At 45.1% G+C, this 21159-nt stretch overlaps 1 protein-coding gene across 1 annotated transcript in view; it reads right to left on the reverse strand.

Annotated features, from left to right (window-relative positions):
* Positions 1–317: 317 nt before the first annotated feature.
* The window catches only part of RIMS3 (regulating synaptic membrane exocytosis 3), a 28179-nt gene continuing 7337 nt past the window's right edge, over positions 318–21159 (reverse strand). Inside the window, exons 2-6 of the mRNA XM_055000074.1 lie at positions 12149–12290; positions 11313–11425; positions 4799–4900; positions 3818–3957; positions 318–530 (exon numbers count right to left, since the gene is read on the reverse strand). Of these exons, the coding sequence (XP_054856049.1) occupies positions 318–530; positions 3818–3957; positions 4799–4900; positions 11313–11425; positions 12149–12290 (710 nt within the window). The remainder of the gene's footprint in view (positions 531–3817; positions 3958–4798; positions 4901–11312; positions 11426–12148; positions 12291–21159) is intronic.

Here is a 21159-nt window from a genome sequence, read left to right on the forward strand (position 1 = left end):
CAGAGCTGGGAATCAGTAGCAAGTTTTTTTCTTTCCTCTGTAGAGCGTGTTCCTTTTCCTCCCCATTTAATTCCTCCCCCACCACATTCTGCAGTTTCCTCTTCCGACACTGCGTGCCTTCAGGGTGAGCGAGGGGCACATCTAAAATTGTGGGAAGCAGGATTCTCTTATTGAAGAAGGAGGAGGAAGAGGATGGGTGGTGGGAGAAGGAAAGGCATGGGATATTTACAAACCATGCTACCAGAGTGGTGGTAACGGCAACAGCATTCTTCTTTGTTTCTTCCACCTTCAATTTTGCTTTCTCGCTCTTGCCATCCTTAAGAACAAGAGGGACTTGTTGAACTCTCTAAAGAGGATTGGGAGAGACGTCGTGTCAGGGGTCCAATCGTGGAGTCCGCCAACGAGGAGGTGGGGAAGAGCTTGTACCAGCCTGTCACCACACTGGACAGGTCTAACTCTTCCAGAACTATCTGTGCCATTCCCATGAAGCACTTGTGGTCCATGCGGCCATAATCCCCCCAGACGATCACCTAAAGAATGGAGACGAAGGAACTGAATATCCAGCACAGTCCTGTGAGAGGAGAGGGGAAAGGGGAGGGGTTGGGGGGCTGCCAAGGGTACCATAAGAAGGATGGGGGAGGGGTGTTGGTTCCTCCCTCCCATTCTCCTTTGTTTTAGATCACATGTGATTAATCCGCATACTTCTAGCCAACTCATTGGTTCTACACCACAATGATCTGAACAAAGCGACCTGGCCACAGATTTCCAATATTTTGACCACATATAAGCTTGACCAGTGCAATGCACTGTATCTGGAGCTGCCCTTGAAGAAGGTTTTGGAATGGTTCAGAATACAATAGTTTCCTTGTCATGTTTCAAGGATTCTCTCATTCCAATATGGAAATGGATTTCTCAGTTGCCAGATTTTTTCCAAGCACAACTGAAGATTCTGGCTTTGACCTATAAAGCCCTAAATAGTGTGCAACCAGGCGAGCACCTAAAGGGAGCATCTTGTCCCAAAGGAAACTGCCTGAAAAGGAAGCTCTTCCTTGTGAGGCCAAAAATTAAGTGGGGACTGCTGCTGACATTCTGAAATTTTGGGGGTTTTTTCTTGCTGACTCTTGAGCTGAACTACACAAGACGAATTACACGTGTAGAGCACGTTATTGCACTTACATGTGTTTCCCCCGTTACTTTCCTGTTCACTCACACACTTCAGCCACACGGCAGTCCATCCCTTGTATTGGAGCCCAACAGAACCAAACTGAAGCCTCTCCAAAAACCACATCACCCCCTGAGTGGGGCGACCAGCCACTCTCCACTGGTTTCTATTGTGTGGGGGGGAGAATGACTCCCACTGCAGAAACACACAGATCGTGGATGCCATGGCCAGAGGCGCATTCTTGATTACAATCCACACACCAGATAGCCCAACAGAAACAAACTGAAGCCCACCCCCCCAAAAAAACCAGTGCTCCCTGAGCAGGGTGACCATTCATTGTTCCCTATGAGGGCCAACACCACACCAGAGAATCACTCAAACCAACATGAAGCGGCCAGGAGGGGGAGCAGTCTTGCAACTGGTAATGTAGTTAAGCAAGTCTGGGCAATGTGTTCAACAACCCCAGCTTCCTACAACATAACAATTTTCAGTCCGATTTATTTCAACACAAAAGATGCTTAAATCTGTCACTGAAATCAATGACTAAAATCTTAACTTGGCTGGACAGAGCCTTGAGCTTTTAAAATAAACTTGTTATCCCAAGCAAAAAGGCTAGCTAGATCTGGGAAGGGGGAAACAAGGTCTTAAGAATAAGCATTTGCTAATTTCAAAATAGATCTAGAAAGATAAGATGAGCTATTGTTTAGTAACCTTAAGATTACTATTCTAATTTTCTGTTATTTATTTGAAGTGTTCCCCGTGCATCAGTTTGGTTTGAGTTTTGCTTCTAGTTGCTAGATTTCTTTTGCAAAATGCCATCCCTATCCCCTCGGATATCCCCCATAGTTTTCCCCATAAGGAATAACGGCGACTGGAGGTGGCTGGGGGCACCTTCTTTGGGGGGGGGGGCATAAAATGCCCCCACGAAGTCCAATCTTCATGAAACTTTGAGGGTTATTATAGGACAGTTAAGAGTAGTTCTCAAGAAAATTTTGTAAAATTCAGTCCAAAAATGCCCCCCGGAAAGTCCCAAATTGCATTTCCCATTGGAAACAATGGCCAAATTTTACCACATTTGCTCTGTACTGCCAAGGAAGGTTTGAGCATGCGCAAAGAGAAGGTACATCATGAGATACCATTCCTCATCTCCCTCCACACTGACCAAAATAGGTGGTCTGCTCCGGCGACTCACATGGACACTCGCAAATGCTACACACATAGAAGTTACAGGACACATTCATGGACTGAAGTTATAAGACACGTGCTCAGCTTGGGGAAAAGTTGACACAGGCATGCTGGAGCATATGTACCTCTAAACACTCGCACAGACTCGCATAAGTCATCTCATGTAGTTTGGCCCTCAGTGGCAGAAGGGAAAAGCAGGGGACTGCTGAGGCTGTGACATCGCTTCTAGACAAAAACTTGGAAGTTACATCACAGCTCTCACTCACCCTCACAGTGCTCTAGAAATTCCATCAATCACTATGGTCTTTACCATAGAGGTGTGTGGAATTCCTAGAGTGTGATGTGTGGGTGGGGGGTCCTCTGACATCATTTCTGGGACTTTGCCTGGAAATGATGCCATGGTGTCATTGACACTGTTTTCCAGGGCTTCATCCTTGGAAATCTTCTGCGGGGTTGCCAACTGCAGGCTGGAAACCCAAGGGGGAATACAATCTCCTCCAGGACAGGCTGATTGCTTAGTTCCTTGAGTGGCTTTGTTTTTGATCAACAGCACCTCAGTCTTGTCTGAACTGAGCCCATCATGCATACCTTCTCCAAGCATTTGTTAGGAGGACTTTCACAGATCTACCTGACTCTACTGCTAATAGAGAAAAACTTTTTCCCATATGAAAAGTTTCTTTCAAACTGAAAATCACCAGAGCAAACTTCAGAGCAAAATGTTAATTTTCTATTTACAGATAGGTTTTCAGTGCAAAGGAATATGTAAAGCTTGAATCCATTCCTTGCCATCTGAACTGGCACAGTTCTGACGACCTCTTTCTCTTGCATGTGTGAACTAGGCTAAAACTAGGATTACGAATGCCGTGGAATGAGGGGATAGAATGAAGAGTACCAGTTCAGATTCCTAGTGGAGGATACTGTTTTTGAATACTCCCCCATGTAAAAAAATATCCCTGCAATCAGAAAGCTATCATATCAGGGGGCGGGGGGATTCTAATTGAGCCTTTGTGCTGCTTTTCTATTTAAAAGGAGTTCTTAACATAGAGGAACAATGAAAAGAGGAATTCTGTACCTGCAGTCTGAAATACCATGGCCCGTCTGACCACTTCAGCCTGCTCTTTGAATCTTCCCACTTGACTAATGCCTTTTCTTCCCACAGAGTGTTTTTTTTAAAAAAAATACAGTATTTTGGGGTAGTCATCATGAAACAAGCATTCCATTTGCCTCCAGGCATATGAAGGCCCTCAATAATCTAGGTTCTTTTACCTCAGAAGAGATTCTGCTGTGGCTCATGGACCCAGCACTGAATTACTAGAACTTCCCTCCATAACAGGCAGCCTGGATGAGTTGGCTTGCTTGGAGAAGGCAGATGAAAACACGACCCTCTGGGTCAGGCCTCAGAACTACCAGGCTACGTGAACAGCAGCAGCATTGATCCTCTTACCCTTTACAGAGGAGGAAAGCATTCACCTGTAGCACCTTGCCCTGAGGACCTTCGTCAAAGAGCAGGGCCTGCTGGTAGAGCGGGTCACAGGTCTTCTTGGCAGTCTTTGTTTTCTTCTTGGCCAGGCAGGCCCCATTTTCCAGGAGGTAAACCTTGACATAGGTAGCTGCGTTAACAGAGAGACAGAAATGCAAGCCCCCAATTACAGGTGCAACCGGACTGGTCCAAGGTGTTTTGTCGCTCCAAATGAGCTACACTGATCTCCTCCTGGGCTCATGCCACTGTTGCCTCGGTTTAGGGTGAGGTGATGGAGGCTGTTTTTCAAAGGGTGTCCAGCACTCACACATTGTGGCCCCCTTATGCATACAGAAGGGCAGGAGGGGGGAACAATACTTCATTTTTAAAAAATACAACAGTGGGATGGCATGGGTAAATAAAATTTTCACATTCAAGAGGATGCTTTAATAAAGATTCAAGGGGCTGTAGCTTATGGCCCCCATTCATTTCAATAAAGCGTGCACAGGAAAACATCCGTGTGAATCAGTCCCCAGTCCTGGACCTGATCCATCTGTCTCCCACTCTGCTACCACTTGATTCAGCTCCCTTGTCTTTTCTCTTTGCAGAGTGCACCTACTTGCTCTTACCAATTCCCCGCCCCCTCCTCCCCAGATGCACGGCTTCAAGGACAATAGGGGGCATTCTATGGTGTTCTTCCAGAGTATGCTGGTCCAAGAAGACTCACCGGTGCCTGGTGCAAAGTGACACAGCACCCAAGAATTCTGGCCATGCGCTGGAGTTCCATATCAGATGAAGCAGTGGGGAAAGCTGGAACTCCCTTATGTTACATGATACAGAAATGGTCAGACTTTGGCATTTTGAGGGGACTTGAATATTCAACAATACCTGTTGGTGGCAGCAGGGGGGCAACCTCCTCTTTGCCAGTTTTCCTACTGCTACCTGATCTTCAATCTCCCTTTTCCCTGTACGTATTGGATGTGGCTACTCACCAGGAATAGACTTGGATCCAAGCTTTGGTGTGAGGCCACGAGCCTCAATCACTTCAACCTCCAGTTGCCCATTCCTGTCAATCATCCCAATGTGAACATCACCTAGGAAAGGGAAGGGACATCAATATGGGACTGTCACCACAACTTTGCTCCATTACCTTCTTTCATCTAGGTACTTTGTGGACATGTCCACAGGCAGAATACAGTTTTGAACACTCTAACTTTATACTAACACATGACAGGAGTCCTGCAAACACAGGTGTACTTTCTTCGATATTACCGCTTTGCCATGTTACCAATTTGCACGGTTGCCATGTTGTGCAAACAGGGGCAATGCACGTAATTTGTGTGCATCTAAAGCTTCCATTCATGTGAAAAAGAACCTTTAGAAATACAGGACTCAATCCAATGACTGAATTCCACATGCACTTTACTCCAACCATAGTTGCACTTGCTTCCTCTATCACTTGTACTTCAGTTAGCCCAAGATCAGTGGCTTTCAAGGAGGTTATGCAAACAGAAGTACGAGCAGCAGAGAAAGTCAGTTGCACTGCTGCTAGAGCAAAGCATGTGAGGAATGTGGTCATAAGATCCACGCTACTGTAATCAGTGTGCATGCACCAAAGCTGTACTCACCTGCAAGGTATGCACATTGGCCCTGTTCACATAACACAGGGATCGCACATATCTATTGGGGATACTTATTAGTTAAGCAAAGTTGCACAGTCAGATGCAGTGTATGGAATTACATGCGGTAAAACACTTTTCAAGCCAGTATATCATAACAAATAACTTATTTTTATTAAATCTGATTCACTTTCACTTACATTTTTTTATAGCAGCAAGGTGACTCTTGAAATACTTCCTAGAAGATCCCCTGACAAAGCTTTTAATTGAAACGTATAGGGATCTACAAAACTTGAATAAAAAAAAATTTCACCTTGCACCTGGTTCTTTTCATCTACTTACTAGTGCGGCCCCTATTCCAAGTGCCTAGCAAATCTAGCTACATGTGACTGGAAGTATGAGGGCATGGATGTGTCTTTGGCATGCATGCACAGGAGAGATTTTTAGGAGTGACTTGCTTCTTGCAAGACCACAAAGAGAGAGAGAACAAAGGCACAGAAAGACGAGAAGTCAGATAGAAGCTTCTAGCTTAGACAAAGAGAGGCAGGATTTAGAGGGCTGGCTAGATAAAGGTCAACATAACTTGATGCTTGAGCATCTACAGCTTCACATAAAAGATAGCTGAGTATGGAGCAGGAAAAGTAGAAAAACTGTGCTTTCAAAATTTGGAGTCACCCAATGAGACTGATTGGCAGCAGGTTCAGGGTAGCTAAAGAGAAGATCGACAATACAGATATGAATGTGTGAAGCTGCCTTACCCCAACTCAGACCATTAACCATCTCAGTCAGCATTGTCTGCTTTGATTGGCCACAGCCCTCCAGGGTCTCAGGCAAAAAAAGGCCTTTCTCAGCACTCTCTGCCTTGGATCCTTTAACTGGAATTGCCTAAGACTGAGTCTCTCTCTACAGGAGACATTTGACACATACAGAACACATGTCAGAAGATGCAATGTTAGCCTGGAAGGGTTGTTTAAAAAGACAGAGCCAGCGGCACGGCAAAGGCTTTGCTATAAACTGGAGATGTGTGAAGGGGCTGTGAAATGCCAGAAGGGAAACTTCAGTCCATTATAACCTATCCAGGTCTAAGCCCATCTCTGGAAGGAAGCTCAAGCCCATTTTTGTTCCTCACTGTCCTCTTGTTGCAATCCCAACAGGGCCTTTGGGGAGGCGAAGATGAAATCAACCAACCCTCTGAGGAGCAATCTCCGCAGGCTCTGTCTTTTTAAACTACGCTTCCTGGCTAACATTGTGTCTCCCTATACTTGACGAACACGCGCCGAAGCATCTTGTGTAGAGAAACTCTGAGTCTGGGACCTCCTCCACGCAAATCACGGAGCCAGAACCTCTCCCATTCATAACTAGCCCACTTTCCATATTGTATGGCTAAGAGTCTGAAGTCCTCAAAGTCTTCTGGCATTCCTTCCCTCTTGACACTGGCCAGGAGAGCTACCTTAATTTCCTTTAGGCACCAGCCAAAACCTCAGTCTTTAACTAAGGCTTTTAAACTAAGGGCTTTCATCTTTTTAAAGTTGTTTGCTGATCTTCTCTGACGACTGTTTTATCAATATCATCTTAGGCTTTTAAGCCCTGGCATGCTTTTATAGGCTGTTTTTATTGGCATTTTTAAATTGACTTGGATTACTTTATTTTTTATGGGTATGATTTGTCTGTCTTTATTGTTGGTTTTAATTTTTTTGTTGAGAGCTGCCCTAAGCTTGCCAGGCCTCTCGCTAGGGTGGAAGGCTTCCTGCCAGCAAGCCCCAACCATAGAGTTTCCAGTGATATATAGAGCAACCCGTTGTCACTTCTCGATTGTACCTAGGGTTGCCAGGTCCCCTTCCCCCCTGGCACTTACTGGGAAGATGTTCTTGAGAGTGCTCCCAGTGGGCACGATGACATCACTTCCAGAAGTGGGCCCCTGTGAAATGCGCAAGCATGCCCACCACCAGGTGTGACGATGTCACTACCAGAAATGCTGTCGTCATGCTCAGCAGGACTGTGCCTGCTGCATGCTGGCCTGGGTAGTATTTGGCTCCTGGGCCCATTCCCTAGGTCTTTCTCCCCCACCCACCAGGGGAGTGGTGGCAGAGGGTAGAGGCTGGGAGTGGGGGATCTCCCACCCCCACTGGCAGCCCTAGTTGTACCTGGAAGTGAAGCAGCAATGTAAGTTATGTCACTGACATCACCCTAGTCACACATCAGCTGTGGAAACTTCGTCCTGATGTTCCTCACTAGGGCACCAATTCATACTGAGACTGGTGCTGGGGGAGAAGAGGTTTGGGCCTCCCCCCATGCCATTTTCCTGAGCTGAAATGGCCGGGGGGGGGCGGGTTATTTGCTGCAAATCCCCGCGGCAGCCACCAATTAAATGTAACATGGAGTTTGGAGGGTCTCCATTTCCCTTTCTGCCTGTCTGCCTTAGCCAGCCCCCTACAATATGAAGATAAAACTGGGTTGTTGTCAGGAATATTGAGATCAGCTATGTGAAGACTTTTGAACATGGAAAGTGAGATGTGGTGCTAGGCTTCTGTTTAATTTTGCTACCCCTCTGGAATTAAAATTCTGTATAAATGTTAAGTGTTATTTATTATACTTCCATTTATTGTTACCATCATGCTCTGCTTTGAACTTTCAGAGGCAGCTCAATTCACCTCAGGTCTAGCTGGCCTGGTATGGCTTCCCCTGGTTTACTCACCTGGTCTGAAGCCCTTTTCAGATTTCCACAGAGCTTTCAAAACCAGGAACTATGTGAGTACGTAACTATAAGAAATGATTCCTCTACAGTTCAGAAAAGGTTAACTGCACTAATAAACATCCTTCTTTTCATAGAGTTTTATGTGGTTAAAAATACCTTAGACTCATCGGGGTGCTATTTCATACAGAATTAAGCCCCCAGTCCTGTTAAGCAGCCATATTGTAGAGGACACGTCTGAAGCAGATTTTCTTTTCAAGCAGGTAATAGAAATGGAGTAAATGCCCTTTTCACTGAGCCAATTTATTTCTGTAAACTTTTCCAAAATAAGACACTTACTGTCCCTTTCCAAATTTCCCGTTTGGCTTTCTTTCTGGATTGCCAACCTCCAGGTGAGGCCTGGTGTTTTCTCAGAATGTCAACTGATCTCCAGGTGACAGAGATCAGTTCCCCTGGAGAAAATGGCTTTGTTGGAAGGAGGACTCTATGGTATTATACCCACTGAAGTCCTTCTCCTTCCTAAACCCTGCCCTCCCCAGGCTCCATCCCCAAATCTCCAGGTAGTTCCCAAGCTGCAGTTGGCAACCCTATTTCCTTCCCACGGGAGAAACGATGAGGGAATTCTAGACTTCACTGACAATGTTCTTGCTTGCGCAGTCTGTGTACTTCTCTATGTGAACAGTACAGAAGTAAGCCAAGAAGGGGCTTAAAACTGCCTCCTCCTGTGAATAACAGTCCAAGAATAAATATCTGTGCTGGTCATTTCTGTCTTTAACCAGCAGAGCGCAGAAGACGGACAATGTTTTCTGTCGCTAATTGTGTAAAGAGGAAGGAGGCGTAGATTTATTAAAGAAAACGGAGAAGGAATCTGCTAATGCCACTATTTACCAGCAGGGGGCAGGAGTATTCAGACTAATAAAGGCACAGAACAGCAAATTTTAGTATAAGGACAAAGGGGGGGAGCACATCCACCCACTCAAAACAATAAAAACAAAAATGAGCTTTTCTCTTAACAAAGCTGCTCTTATACCATGAACTCTGCCCTGGAGGCGTCTTTGCGCCAAAAGCTTGCTGTGAGCCACAGCGCTTGCTGCCCTCACAGGCAAGAGTGAGCATAGACTCCCCACCACTTAGGAAGACCGAAATAATACTCAATGAAGGCAAAACCAGCTCTGAACCAGGGCTCAGTCGTGGAATGTGAAAAATAGCAGAGCCTAAGACTGCCTCTGAGCATGTACAGAATATCTTGCCCTTGCTTCTATAAGTATTATTATTTATTTATTTATTTTATAGCCCACCCTCCTCGCAAGCGGGCTCAGGGCAGGTTACAGCAATAGATAAAAATTTACAATAAATAAACAATAAAATCGCAGAAATCTTGTACCACAGTAGCCGTAACAACAACAACAACATTTGATTTATATACTGCCAGGGCTTTTTTTCTGGGAAAAGCAGTGGTGGAACTCAGTGGGTTGCCCTCGGAAAAAATGGTCACATAGCTGGTGGCCCCGCCCCCTGATCTCCAGACGGCGAGGAGTTTAGATTGCCCTCCGTGCTGCGCCGCAGAGGGCAATCTAAACTCCCCTCTGTCTGGAGATCAGGGGGCGGGGCCACCAGCCATGTGACCATTTTCAAGAGGTTCCGGAACTCCGTTCCACCGCGTTCCAGCTGAAAAAAAAGCCCTGTATACTGCTCTTCAGGGAAACTTAACACCCACTGAGAGCGGTTTACAAAGTATGTCATTATTGTCCCCACTACAACAATCATCCTGTGAGGAGGGTAGGGCTGACCTAGAAGTTATGACTGACCCAAGGTCACCCAGATGCAAGTGGAGGAGTGGGGAACCAAACCCAGTTCCCCAGATTAGAGTCCCGTTCTCTTAACCACTGCACCAAACTGGCTCTCAGTAAGTAAGGACATTCATAGCACTGACTTAAATGGGACTGGAAACGGGCTGTTCCCACTGTTGATTCCCCCCCCCCAAATGAACTGCTGTGCAAAAATATCACTTAGATTAGGAGGAGGGAAGGGAAAGAAGATATACAGCAAGACTGAAATACTATCACGATTAAACTGCAAAAAAGTTTAAACCGCACCATTCTAAAGACTGAAAGGCATTTATGCCATTGAAGAGGGGGCAGTGATTTCTGCTTATCCCTCTTCTACTGTAGCCCCCACCCCACATTAACCCTGATGTTGTTCTTCAGGGTTTGCGGGCAAAATCTGGGGGTAATCAGCAAACTGTAATTGGAGGGTGAAGTGGGTTGGACACAATCGGTTGTGTTTTTGAAGAACATTTGCTATAGTCACTTAAAAATATACTTTATAAGAATCTAGATAGGATTAACAAATGTCTTCTTATCCATATTTACCATTTTATATAGAAATATGAAACAAAATCTGTGTCCTTGGCTTATACATAAGCCCATTTTAACTCTCTAGCAATAGCCATGCAAAGGGCAGAGGAGGAGACGTGGCTCAGCGGAAGAGCCTCTGCTTTGCATGCAGAAGGTCCCAGGTTTAATTCTTAGCATCTCCAGTTCAAAGGATCAGAAAGAACTCTGCCTGAGACCCTAGTGAGATGCTTCCAATCTGAGTAGACAATACTGAACTTAATAGACCAAGGCTCTGATTCAGTATATGGCAGTGTCATGTGTTCATGAGTTTCAGAACAGAACAAATACATCAACCCAGGATTCCCCGGTCCCAACGAATGAAGGGACAAGAGTAACAGGGGCTAGCTGTAGTCAGTCTGGCAAACAGCTCTGCAGAAATCTCCCTCTTCCTTGCCTGCTCCGTTGGGACCATCCTTGGCAGCAGGGCTTTTTTTCAGCTGGAACGCAGTGGAACAGAGTTCCGGCACCTCTTGAAAATGGTCACATGGCCAGTGGCCCCGCCCCCTGATCTCCAGACAGAGGAGAGTTTAGATTGAATGGCAATCTAAACTCCCCTCTGTCTGGAGATTAGGGGGCGGGGCCACCGGCCATGTGACCATTTTTGTCAAGGGCGATTTAAACTTTAAAAAACTCCCCCCTTGTTCCAGCTGACCCAAAGTGACGTCATTGTGAGGTCCTGAGTTCCACCACCTCTTTTCCCAGAAAAAAAGCCCTGCTTGGCAGAATGTCAACAGCACGCTGGAGTTCGGTGAGCAAAGGAACTGACGGCCTGGAATGCTGCTCTGGTTTAAAGACTCACCCATTGGTGGAGTAGCTAATGTCTGTCGTCCCACAATTTGTGCTGGTCCCAGCCCATCTAAGAAGTCACTGAACTGGCTTTCAGCACCCAGCCGGGTTGTGGGGAAGATAAACCTGAGGAAAAGAGAAAGATAGAGAAAAAAAGAAATTTGCGGGCATGAAAGCATTGTCCAAAAACTGCTTGACATTAGAAAGAAAGCTTGGGAGTGGGACATTAGAAAGAAATTGTTGTATAAGGTGCACAAATGCCTTTCCCCACACTTCTGGGTATCCTTCAAAGCAAGGAGAAACAAGGAAGGTGATAGCAAAGAAGGTGACAGGCCGTTACATACAGCTAAAAAAAAAGTCAGAAACGGTAGCTTCCATCTTCTGCGTCGAAGCCTGCCGGAGAGACAGTAGCTGTAAGATTTGGGTACAGTAGCACCTTAAACATGACAGCCAAAGCTCCCTTCATCTGCATTAAGTAATTTAAGTTGCTTCCTGCAGAGAAGAAGTGTATGGGAACAGCAGAGAAAGGACAGAACAAGAAGTGCAATTATGTTTCATGTTTGGCCACATTTCTGAACTGCCCCGTGATGGGAAGATGTTTTGAAAACATCCTTTGTAGAAGGTATGAGCATATTCAGCTTTGGTTGGTGCAGAGAACTGGAGGGACAGACACATCGGACCTTTACGCGTCCTGTTCCCTTTGTGTCTTTACCATATTCAAAAGCCATCCAATGCAGAAAGCATTTTTTTGAAAAAATCCCTAAGCCGAGGAAAACCCACATCTGTTGTGTGTGGGGGAGGGTACCTGCCCTGTACAGAAAAGTGTTGTCAACCATCCCTGGCGCTTACGTGCCGTCAGAGCTGTTGCTGTTGGTGCTGCCATCAGTTGATTCCCGGCTGCCTTGCCGTGTCACCCTGTTTCTCATCTCCACAGCAATCCCGGTCTCTGTACTTCGACGGATGTTGCTACGAAGTTTCTTTGGGCCGCCATCTGAAAACACAAAAACCAACACATTACATTGGGTGGGAGGGCAGTTCAGAGGCTCATAAAGGGCTGAAAGCTTGGTTCTTTGGTGCCAAGATGGGTGTGTAAGGTGTTGTCAAATCACAGCCCACCAGAGCTCATTTCGAGGGGGAACGCACAGGAACGCAGTTCCGGCAGTTCCCCAAAGAGGTCACATGTCAGGTGGCCCCGCCCACTTGACTCTTGGACATTTTGGGCCTGTTTCGGCATGGATTGGGGCCAAAACAGCCCGGATCAGGCCTCTGATGGGTGGTGGATCAATCTCCCACTCATCAGCGGCCTGATCCTGACCATTTTGGGCCCCTGTTCAGCCATTTTCAGCCCCTTTTTGCCATTTTGGGCCCAATTTCGGCCCTGAATGGCCAGGATTGGGTCCAAAACAGCCAGAATAGGTGATGTTAGGGGGTGTGGCATATGCAAATCAGTTATAATAATGACACACCTCTGGTGATGGCAAGAGGCGTGGCATACGCTGAGTTATGCTAATAAGTTATGCTAATGAGTTCCTCCAGCTCTTTTTCTACGAAATGACCCCTGCAGCCCACTAATGGTAACCTCCCGCCCGCCCCTACTAGGCAAGAGGCAAAAACAGAGGTGGTTTGTCATTGTCTTCCTCTGCAGAACACCCCCAGTCTTCCCTGGTGGTATCCCATCCAAGTACAAACCAGGACCAACCCTGCTTAGTTTCCAAGATCTGACAAGATTGGATTAGCCTGGGCCATCAAGGGCAGGGGAAGATCCAGCTTCCATAATACCATAGGGACCACCTATTTCTTTAAATGCAATTATAGTCTTGAGGATTACTTTTTGGTAGGACTGCTAACTCCAGCTTGGCAAATCTGTGGAGATCTGAGATCAGGCCTGGAGAAGGGCAGAGTCTGGGGAGAGGAAGAAGTTCAGCAGGGATGTGATACTATAGAGTCCACCCTCTGAAGCTGCCTTTTTTCTCTGAGGAAACTGATCTCAGTAGTCTGGAGACTGGTTGTAATTTTGTGAGAACGCCAGTCCTCCCCCGCACCTCACACACACACACCAAAAAGATTGGTAAGCCTACTCTTCTGAAATCTCTACCCTACAATATGGTTTCATACTTACGTCTTCTCCTCAGAGGATCAAGGGAATGGTTATTTGTGAAGATCTAGAAATCTCTCATAAAATTCTCAGTGCTTTTACCAAACTACAGTTCCTAATACTGTTTGGGCAGCACCATGACAGTTAAATTAGTATGTCTGTTTGTAGTATAATGTATGCTTCTGGGACAGTATGTCTAAGAGGACATTTTTTGACAGCTGAGGGATTTTTCTGAGTGTCCTGTTCACAGAGAATCCTATCTCCTTTGCCTCTGTGTCACTTGCGGATCTGAGGACATTCTTCCCTGGAGAAAATGGTTGTTTTTGGAGGGTGGACTTTCAGTAAACCCCACTGAGGTCTCTCCCCTCCCCAAACCCTGTCCTCCTCAGGCTCCACCCTCAAATATCTAGGCATTTTCCAACCCAGAACCCTACCTGTGGCACTTGGAGGAAGAAGTTCCTCAGAGCTGGAGTCTGGGGAAGACGAGCTAGGAGAATCCTGACCCGACTTGCGCAAAAATGTATTGTCTATTTCAGACCTCAGTCTGACTCAACAGAAAAGTATCTTCATGAATTCACATATACTTCTGCTCTGGTTTTGAAAATACTTCCATTACTATGGTTGTAACTCTCTGAGAGTGACAAACGATGGACTTCCCCTCCTGATTACGCACCAAAGCAGTGCCCTGCTTTGTGCTTCAGAGATGCTTTTCACCTGCTCTTTACAAGTGACCTTTTCCTCTCCTAGTGACATTAGAGAGTCTGACGGACTAAACCATTTGGAAACATTCCCTGCCCTACAGTCCAACTCTATCCAGCAGTGCTTGAGAAGGCTTTAAAACAGATGAAAGAGAAAGGGCTCCATGCAGTGCACACTTGAGGACAGGTTTCTGATTCCCCCCCACCCCCGACACTTTTCCAACCTGTGCAACCTATGGGTCTTTTGATAAATGATGCATAGGTATTTATGCAACCTTTTTATGAAATAAAAAAACCGTGCCCTTCAGTGTGTTCAGTAGCTCCTTCAGCAATCAAAAGGAAATATAGCTTGTTTCCAAGGTCTTGGGAATTTTTTTTTGCTTGTTTTTCTATTAACAATTTTTATTGAAAGTTTCAAGAAATAATTTTAAAACACATTGGGGGAAAACAGTCACAAAATAACTATATAGATCTGGCAACATTAAGATTGACCCTCCAGAAATATAGCCCACCCCCAACCACAGCGAAACGTCAGGAACTACAACGCCAAGACCACGACTATACAGCCCGGAAAATCCACAACAACCAAATTTCCTTTTGACTGTCAGCAGACAAAACAGACGAGGTCCAAGTATCGGACAGAAAACATTAACAGCATTAGAGTTTAAAATGATTAGATTTATATTTACTCAGTAGCATCGGCTAGATTAAATGATCTCCACAACAGGGAACAACAATAATGACTAATCTTGTAAGGTGCCAAAACAAACAGAGATTCTCTATGAGTAACATATTTGTTCCGATCACAAAGCAGACGCTTAATCTTGTTTGTATCACTCAACCAAGGATAGATACCAAGAACATATTTCAAAAATCTGACTCTGGCAATTGTTTAGGACATCTTCAACTTCTTGTTGGCCACAAATACAAAAACAGGAATTTTAGAATATTTTCCATCTCAATGCATTGAGGGGCATGGCCTGAAAACTCAACAAAGCTTTTTGGCACTGGTGAAAAGTTATATCCTGTGAATGCAGTTGCAGAGTTATGTTGTGATTAGCACATTGTACAAGGATTGGGGAGACCTGGGTTCAAATCACTGCTTACCATAAAGTTTTCTGTGTGACTTTGGGCCCATCATTCTCTCTCAGCCTAACCTACCTCACAAGGTTGTTATGAGGATAAAGTGGAGGAGAGGAAAACCATGTATGCTCCTTTGAGTTATTTGAGAAAGGGTGGGATAAAAACGCCATAAATAAATAAATTTGCTAGACGTGATCACCCTCAATACCACTTAGAGAAGTGGAAATTCTGAAAAACATCTGTGGGTTGTTGTAAGAGACCATTCAGTAAATATTGCCTCTCTTTCTGAAGAGCCCAGTTTCAAAATTTAAAGGCAAAATCAAAAAGAGTCCAGTAGCACCTTTAAGACTAACCAACTTTACTGTAGCATAAGCTTTCGAGAATCACAGTTCTCTTCATCAGATGCGCATCTGACGAAGAGAACTATGATTCTCGAAAGCTTATGCTACAGTAAAGTTGGTTAGTCTTAAAGGTGCTACTGGACTCTTTTCAATTTTGCTACTACAGACTAACACGGCTAACTCCTCTGAAAATTTAAACAGATTTTCATAGATATGCCATAAAAGGATGTTCCATTCCAGCTGTTCTTATGGCCAACATCTGACTGAGCTGAATGATTTGGTGTCATCGGGACACTCAAGCCACTGCTTACCTCCAAATCATGAACATATGAAGCTGCAGCCTTATACTCAATCAGGCCACCAAGGTCAGTTGTCTACTCCAACTGGCAGAGGTCTTTCACAGCCCCTACTGCTTGATCCTTTTAATTGGAGACACCGAGGACTGGACTTGGGACCTTCTGCATGCAAAGGAGATGCTCTTCCACTGTCACAGCCCATTCCTATGAGTTCATTATTTATGGACAAATTAAATAGGACCAGTCTGAATACCAGTCCTTATGGTGCCCCAATGCTCACTTCCCTCCATTGTGAGAATTGTCCATTTATTCCTACTTTCTGCTTACTTCATTTAACCAACTTTTAATTCATAAGAGGACTCCTCTTATCCCTTGACCACTAAACTTACTCAGGAGTCTTTGGAGGTACCTTGGAAAGACCCTTTTGGAATTCCAGGTATACAATGTCTATTGTATCACCCTTATCCACATGCTTGTTAAATCTGCTCAAAGAACTCCAAAAGGTTGGTGAAGGCAGGGCTTCCCTTTGCAGAAGCCATGCTGATTCTCCCTTGGGCTTCGTTCTTCAGTGTATCATCTTCATAAGTATCTGCTTATTACTAAAAAGTACCGATCTAGCAAAAGTTGTAGGGGTGCAGACACAATGACACAGGACCAGTGTTAATCCCAGAGCAAACACTACATCAAGAAAGCCTGTCAGTTCACCTGCCAAATAATTTTAAAAACTGCCTCCCTCAAATTGTAACAAAAATAAGCCTACAATGAAATCCAAAGCAACAACTAAAAATCAGTCAAATGGCCAGCAAGAGAATATACAGCAGAATATACAACTGAAAATGGCTTGATTTTCTATCTAAGCAACAACGGCAAGGGCCCCAAGCGAATCTCTCTGGGGAAGGTTCCTCGCTGCCAAACAAAACTGCTTTCAGCTCCCCCCAGCCCTCTCCCAGTTTCACTCACAGTGCAATCCTAAACAGAGTTACTCCACTCTAAGCTCACTGAAATCAATGGGCTTAGACTGGAGTAACTCATTTTAGGATTGCACTGTAAGATAGCTTTATTCAAGAAGCAGCTGAAATTGCCCATTCAGAAATGCTTCACTGTTCCCTCATCAACTTGGCTGTATAAATACCTGGTAAGGGGACTTCAATGTATAACATTCAGTTACACAGAATGGCAACAGCTGTGGCATTACTAATAAACACTGGGAAACCCTTCACTAGAGAATAATCAAGCCCTGATTCCTTCTTGGCCCCAGATTGTGTAGCCATCTTTCCTTTTCACGGTTGCCAGATGGCTTGGGTTGGCATTTGTGGGGAATTTGAGCCTGACTTTGCCGCAGGGCGCAAGACTATCGGTTTGAAGGTCAGATGGGGGCCTGCTGGTGTTCCTCACCCCCATAATGCAGTGCCATATCAAAGGGCATTGTGGGAGCAGGGAAACGGGACAGTTGCTTGCTTGCTTTCTGAAGCGGAAGGCTGTCGTGGGCAGGGACTGAGGCAGGCCACTGGCCTGATCGGATATGGCAGCTCTCCTGGTCTTGTCATATGGTGACTCATCTCCACAGAGCTGGGCTTGAATACCAGCTGCCCCTGAGTCATTCGCCAGCTAAAGGAATGGCAGTGGGCAGGCATGTGAGGCTGTCTGTGGGTGTAAGCCCATTCCCAGGAATGTCTCCCTAGATCGAGAATCCCGCCCCCACACATTCCAAACAGGCAAACACATGGGTGCTTCAACACTCGATATTCAATGCAGGCACTGATAGTGAGGGACCTGGTTGGGTTGGAGCTCATCAGGAGCATATGTAGGTCACTCTGAAATCCAAAAACCCACATCTAACAACAACAACAGCAACAACAACAACAACAACATTCAATTTATATATCACTCTTCAGGACAACTTAACACCCACTCAGAGTGGTTTATAAAATATATTATTATCCCCACAACAAACACTCTGTGAGATGGGTGTGGCTGAGAGAGCTCCTAGAAGCTGTGATGGACCCAAGGTCACCCAGCTGGCTTCAAGTGGAGGAGTGGGGAATCAAACCCGGTTCTCCAGATTAGAGTTCCAGCACTCTTAACCACTACACCAAACTGGCCTCAAAAGCTACAAACCTTAGGGGGGGGTCACAGCTGTCATTTGGATGGCAGATCTACTCAGATATTTCCCATTCGTTTGATGCTTTAATATTTTTGTTTGTTTTCTTTACTGTAATTATTACCAGGGATTGGATTCTCTTTTCTATTCTTCATTTTTTCCAATAGGAAACTTCATGTCTGCCTATAATTTTTTGTTTGTTTGTTTTCTGTTTGGATGGAATTTCTCAGGGATCATACCGCTCCCCCAGGAGACACTCCATGCAATATTTGGGGAGGGGGTCACAGGAGAGCATGTTGCTGTTTTCTAGAAGCCATTAGACATTCTTGCTTGCGTAAGGAAGCATGAATTGAGTCACTTTCCCTTCTTTACCCGGGACACTCAAAGTGGGTGGGGGGAAAGGGAGGTCTGTTTAAAGAAAACAAAGCATATTGGTAAGGGAAACAAAATCCTGCCCCCTTCCTTGCCCTTTGCTGGTGCCATTTTTGTACTATCCAGGCTCAAATCCCAAAAGTTAGCAGGAGTAGGAGATAAATGTTTTAACCCCCAATGTAAGGTAAGAGAAAGTGCAGCATTTGGCTCCCTTGCCTGCCTGCTTCTTCTCTTTGTTTGGTAGTACTAGAGGTTGTGTGTGGCTTTCATAATTGTAGCTCAAATTCTATGGTCTATGTTGTTTGAACATATTGGATCTGCATATCTAACATATTGGATGTGGGGTTGTTTGAGCGGGTGAAAGTATGTTTGTTGCAAATATTAGATTTGCGTTTCCTTAAGCTGGTTCAACAGAACTGGTTGCACATACTGAATATAATTTTGCTGGAATGCCACCTTGTAGTTAGTTGGCCACACAAGATGGGGACCCAAAAAGGATTCCACCATTCTTCTGTCCTCCATTTTATCATCACAACAATCTTGCGAGGTCTGTTAGGCTGAGAGGGGATGATTAGCCCAGCAAGCTTTCATAGCAGAGTGAGAGACTCAAACCTGGGTCTCTGATCCTCTAACCACTACATCACACAGGTTCTGTGTTGATTGTACATGTTGTTTGCTAAAGGAGGTACAAGTGTAACTGTGCACTGTCATTAGAATTCCATGATGTGCGTTGGCTGAACATTCTGGCTCTTTTAATGAACACAAGGGATATGGGGTTGATGAACTGTGGAGCTTTACCCCAGTCTAAGTCCATTGACTTCAACGGGCCAAGACTAGAGTAACTCATCATAGGATTGCATTAAGAGCTGGTTAAAGCATGTTGGCTGCATATTGTGGCCTGTATCCTATCACTCCACTCAGCAAAGTGTGAAGCCTTCCTCCATCTTAAGTAGCTCCACCTCAATGGAGCAGCTACTGAAGTTGAAGGAAGGTTCCTTCAAATGTAGAAACTTCTACCAGGTTAGTGTAGCGTGTCACCTACAGTATGGGTGTTTGCTAGAGGTGGTGAAAGTACATAATTCTTTGAGTGGCTTTTTAAGAATGAGGTGAACTGTTACGACCCCCTTTATTTTTCAGTTAGATTTAGCCTTTAACCCTCTTCTTACACCCTCTGGGTAGATTGCTGCCACCAGGAATTATATTCCAAAATAATTTAAATTTCCCTTTTAATAACATGCCCATGTGTCAGGCTCCTTCGAGGGACTATGTGGCCCTGAGAACAGGAATGGGATATAGGAATAACATATACTTGGGATAGAAAAAAAACCAAAATAAACTTTTATTTTTACAAGAAGTGTATCAGTTTTACACTAGTACTTAAGCTTGATAGTTTCAAAGATAGTTCTCAGTTCTTAAAGTTTCTCTATATAGGCACAGTCACACAAATCTTTATAAACTTTCTAAGGCACACACACTTTGTCTACTTCAGATAGATCAATCTCTCACTCAAGTATACATAGACTTTCTCTCTCAGGCACGCACAGAGTTTGCCTGCTTCTCTCACAGACACACACAGTTCAAGCTTCCACACAGGTTGCCTAACTGAACTAGGATGCTTCCACACAGGTTGCCTGCCTTTGCCCTGACTGAATGTTCTCCTTCTGCTCAGTAACTAAAAACTGCATTCACTCCACCCACTCTCTCAGTCATCAACCAATCATCTCACTCACATCCCTCTCTTTCACCCTCCCCTTCATCTGTTCCACACCAAGCATTTAAAGACACACACACACTTAAAATCATCACATGAACATACACAGGATGTATGTTTGGGGAAAGGGGGGGCTCAGTGGCTTTACATGGAGAAGGTCCCAGGTTCAATCCCCAGCAGCTCCAGTTAAAAGGACCAGGCAGTCAGTGATGTGAAAGGCCTCTGCCTGAGACCCCAGAGAGCCACTGCCAGTCTGAGAAGACAATACTGACCTTGATGGACAAACTGGCTCAATACAAAGCAGCAGCTTCATGTGTATGTTTGCTAGAGTATGTGGATGCACAGATTGCGTAGACTGAATGGGAATTTGCTAGAGTTGGTGAAAGTGGTTCTCTTGCATTTAGTGGAATTATGGTCAGCAGAAAGAAATGTTTAGCCCCCTCCACTCCTTTTTCTATGTACATGAATGGGATGTTGCCCATCTTTTTAGTACAGTGGGGCTGAGGAAGGGGGGAAGGATTTATCTGGGGAAATTGTGATGGGTGTTTGTACATGAAAATGCATTCCTACCTTTCCACATGGCTGTCCACAGTCCACTTGGATTGTCATCATTCCAAAAAGATTGTATTGAAGCAGGTTTGGGAAAGAGAGTAGCAAAGCAGGGGTGGGGAGACAGAAACAGGATGGAGAGAGGACAACAGCCAATGGATGCTCCCAAAAACAGCACTGCTGTAAGGAAGCCAAGGTGGAGAAGAACAGCTAGTAGGTTGCCCTTGGTCCAACAGGGATTTTCCATTAAGTGAAAGGGCTGGTCTACTCCTGCTGGGATCAGGCAACACAAGCAGAAGTGTGTAGTCGGCTGTGTACTTAAAGGCAGAGGCCAGGTGAGACAGGAGAGCTCAAGGAGGATGAGGAAGGATCAGATAATCTTTCTCTGCCAAAGAAAACTGCTGATTCAGGACCTAAGATCTCTCAGCATCTTTCATTTCCTAGAGAAGCAGATTTCCTGGATAAGAATGGCCTCTCCCCACCTGCCTACAGCTGATTGGATAAAAAAAAAGAGAACCAGCTTCCCATTTACATGTACAGAAAGTGGGTGGGATGGTTGGGATGGGGGGGGTCTATTTTTAAACAAAACTGGAACATGTGGGCGAGGACTACTA

Source organism: Eublepharis macularius, chromosome 15 (genome assembly GCF_028583425.1).
Source record: "Eublepharis macularius isolate TG4126 chromosome 15, MPM_Emac_v1.0, whole genome shotgun sequence".
Taxonomy (NCBI): domain Eukaryota; kingdom Metazoa; phylum Chordata; class Lepidosauria; order Squamata; family Eublepharidae; genus Eublepharis; species Eublepharis macularius.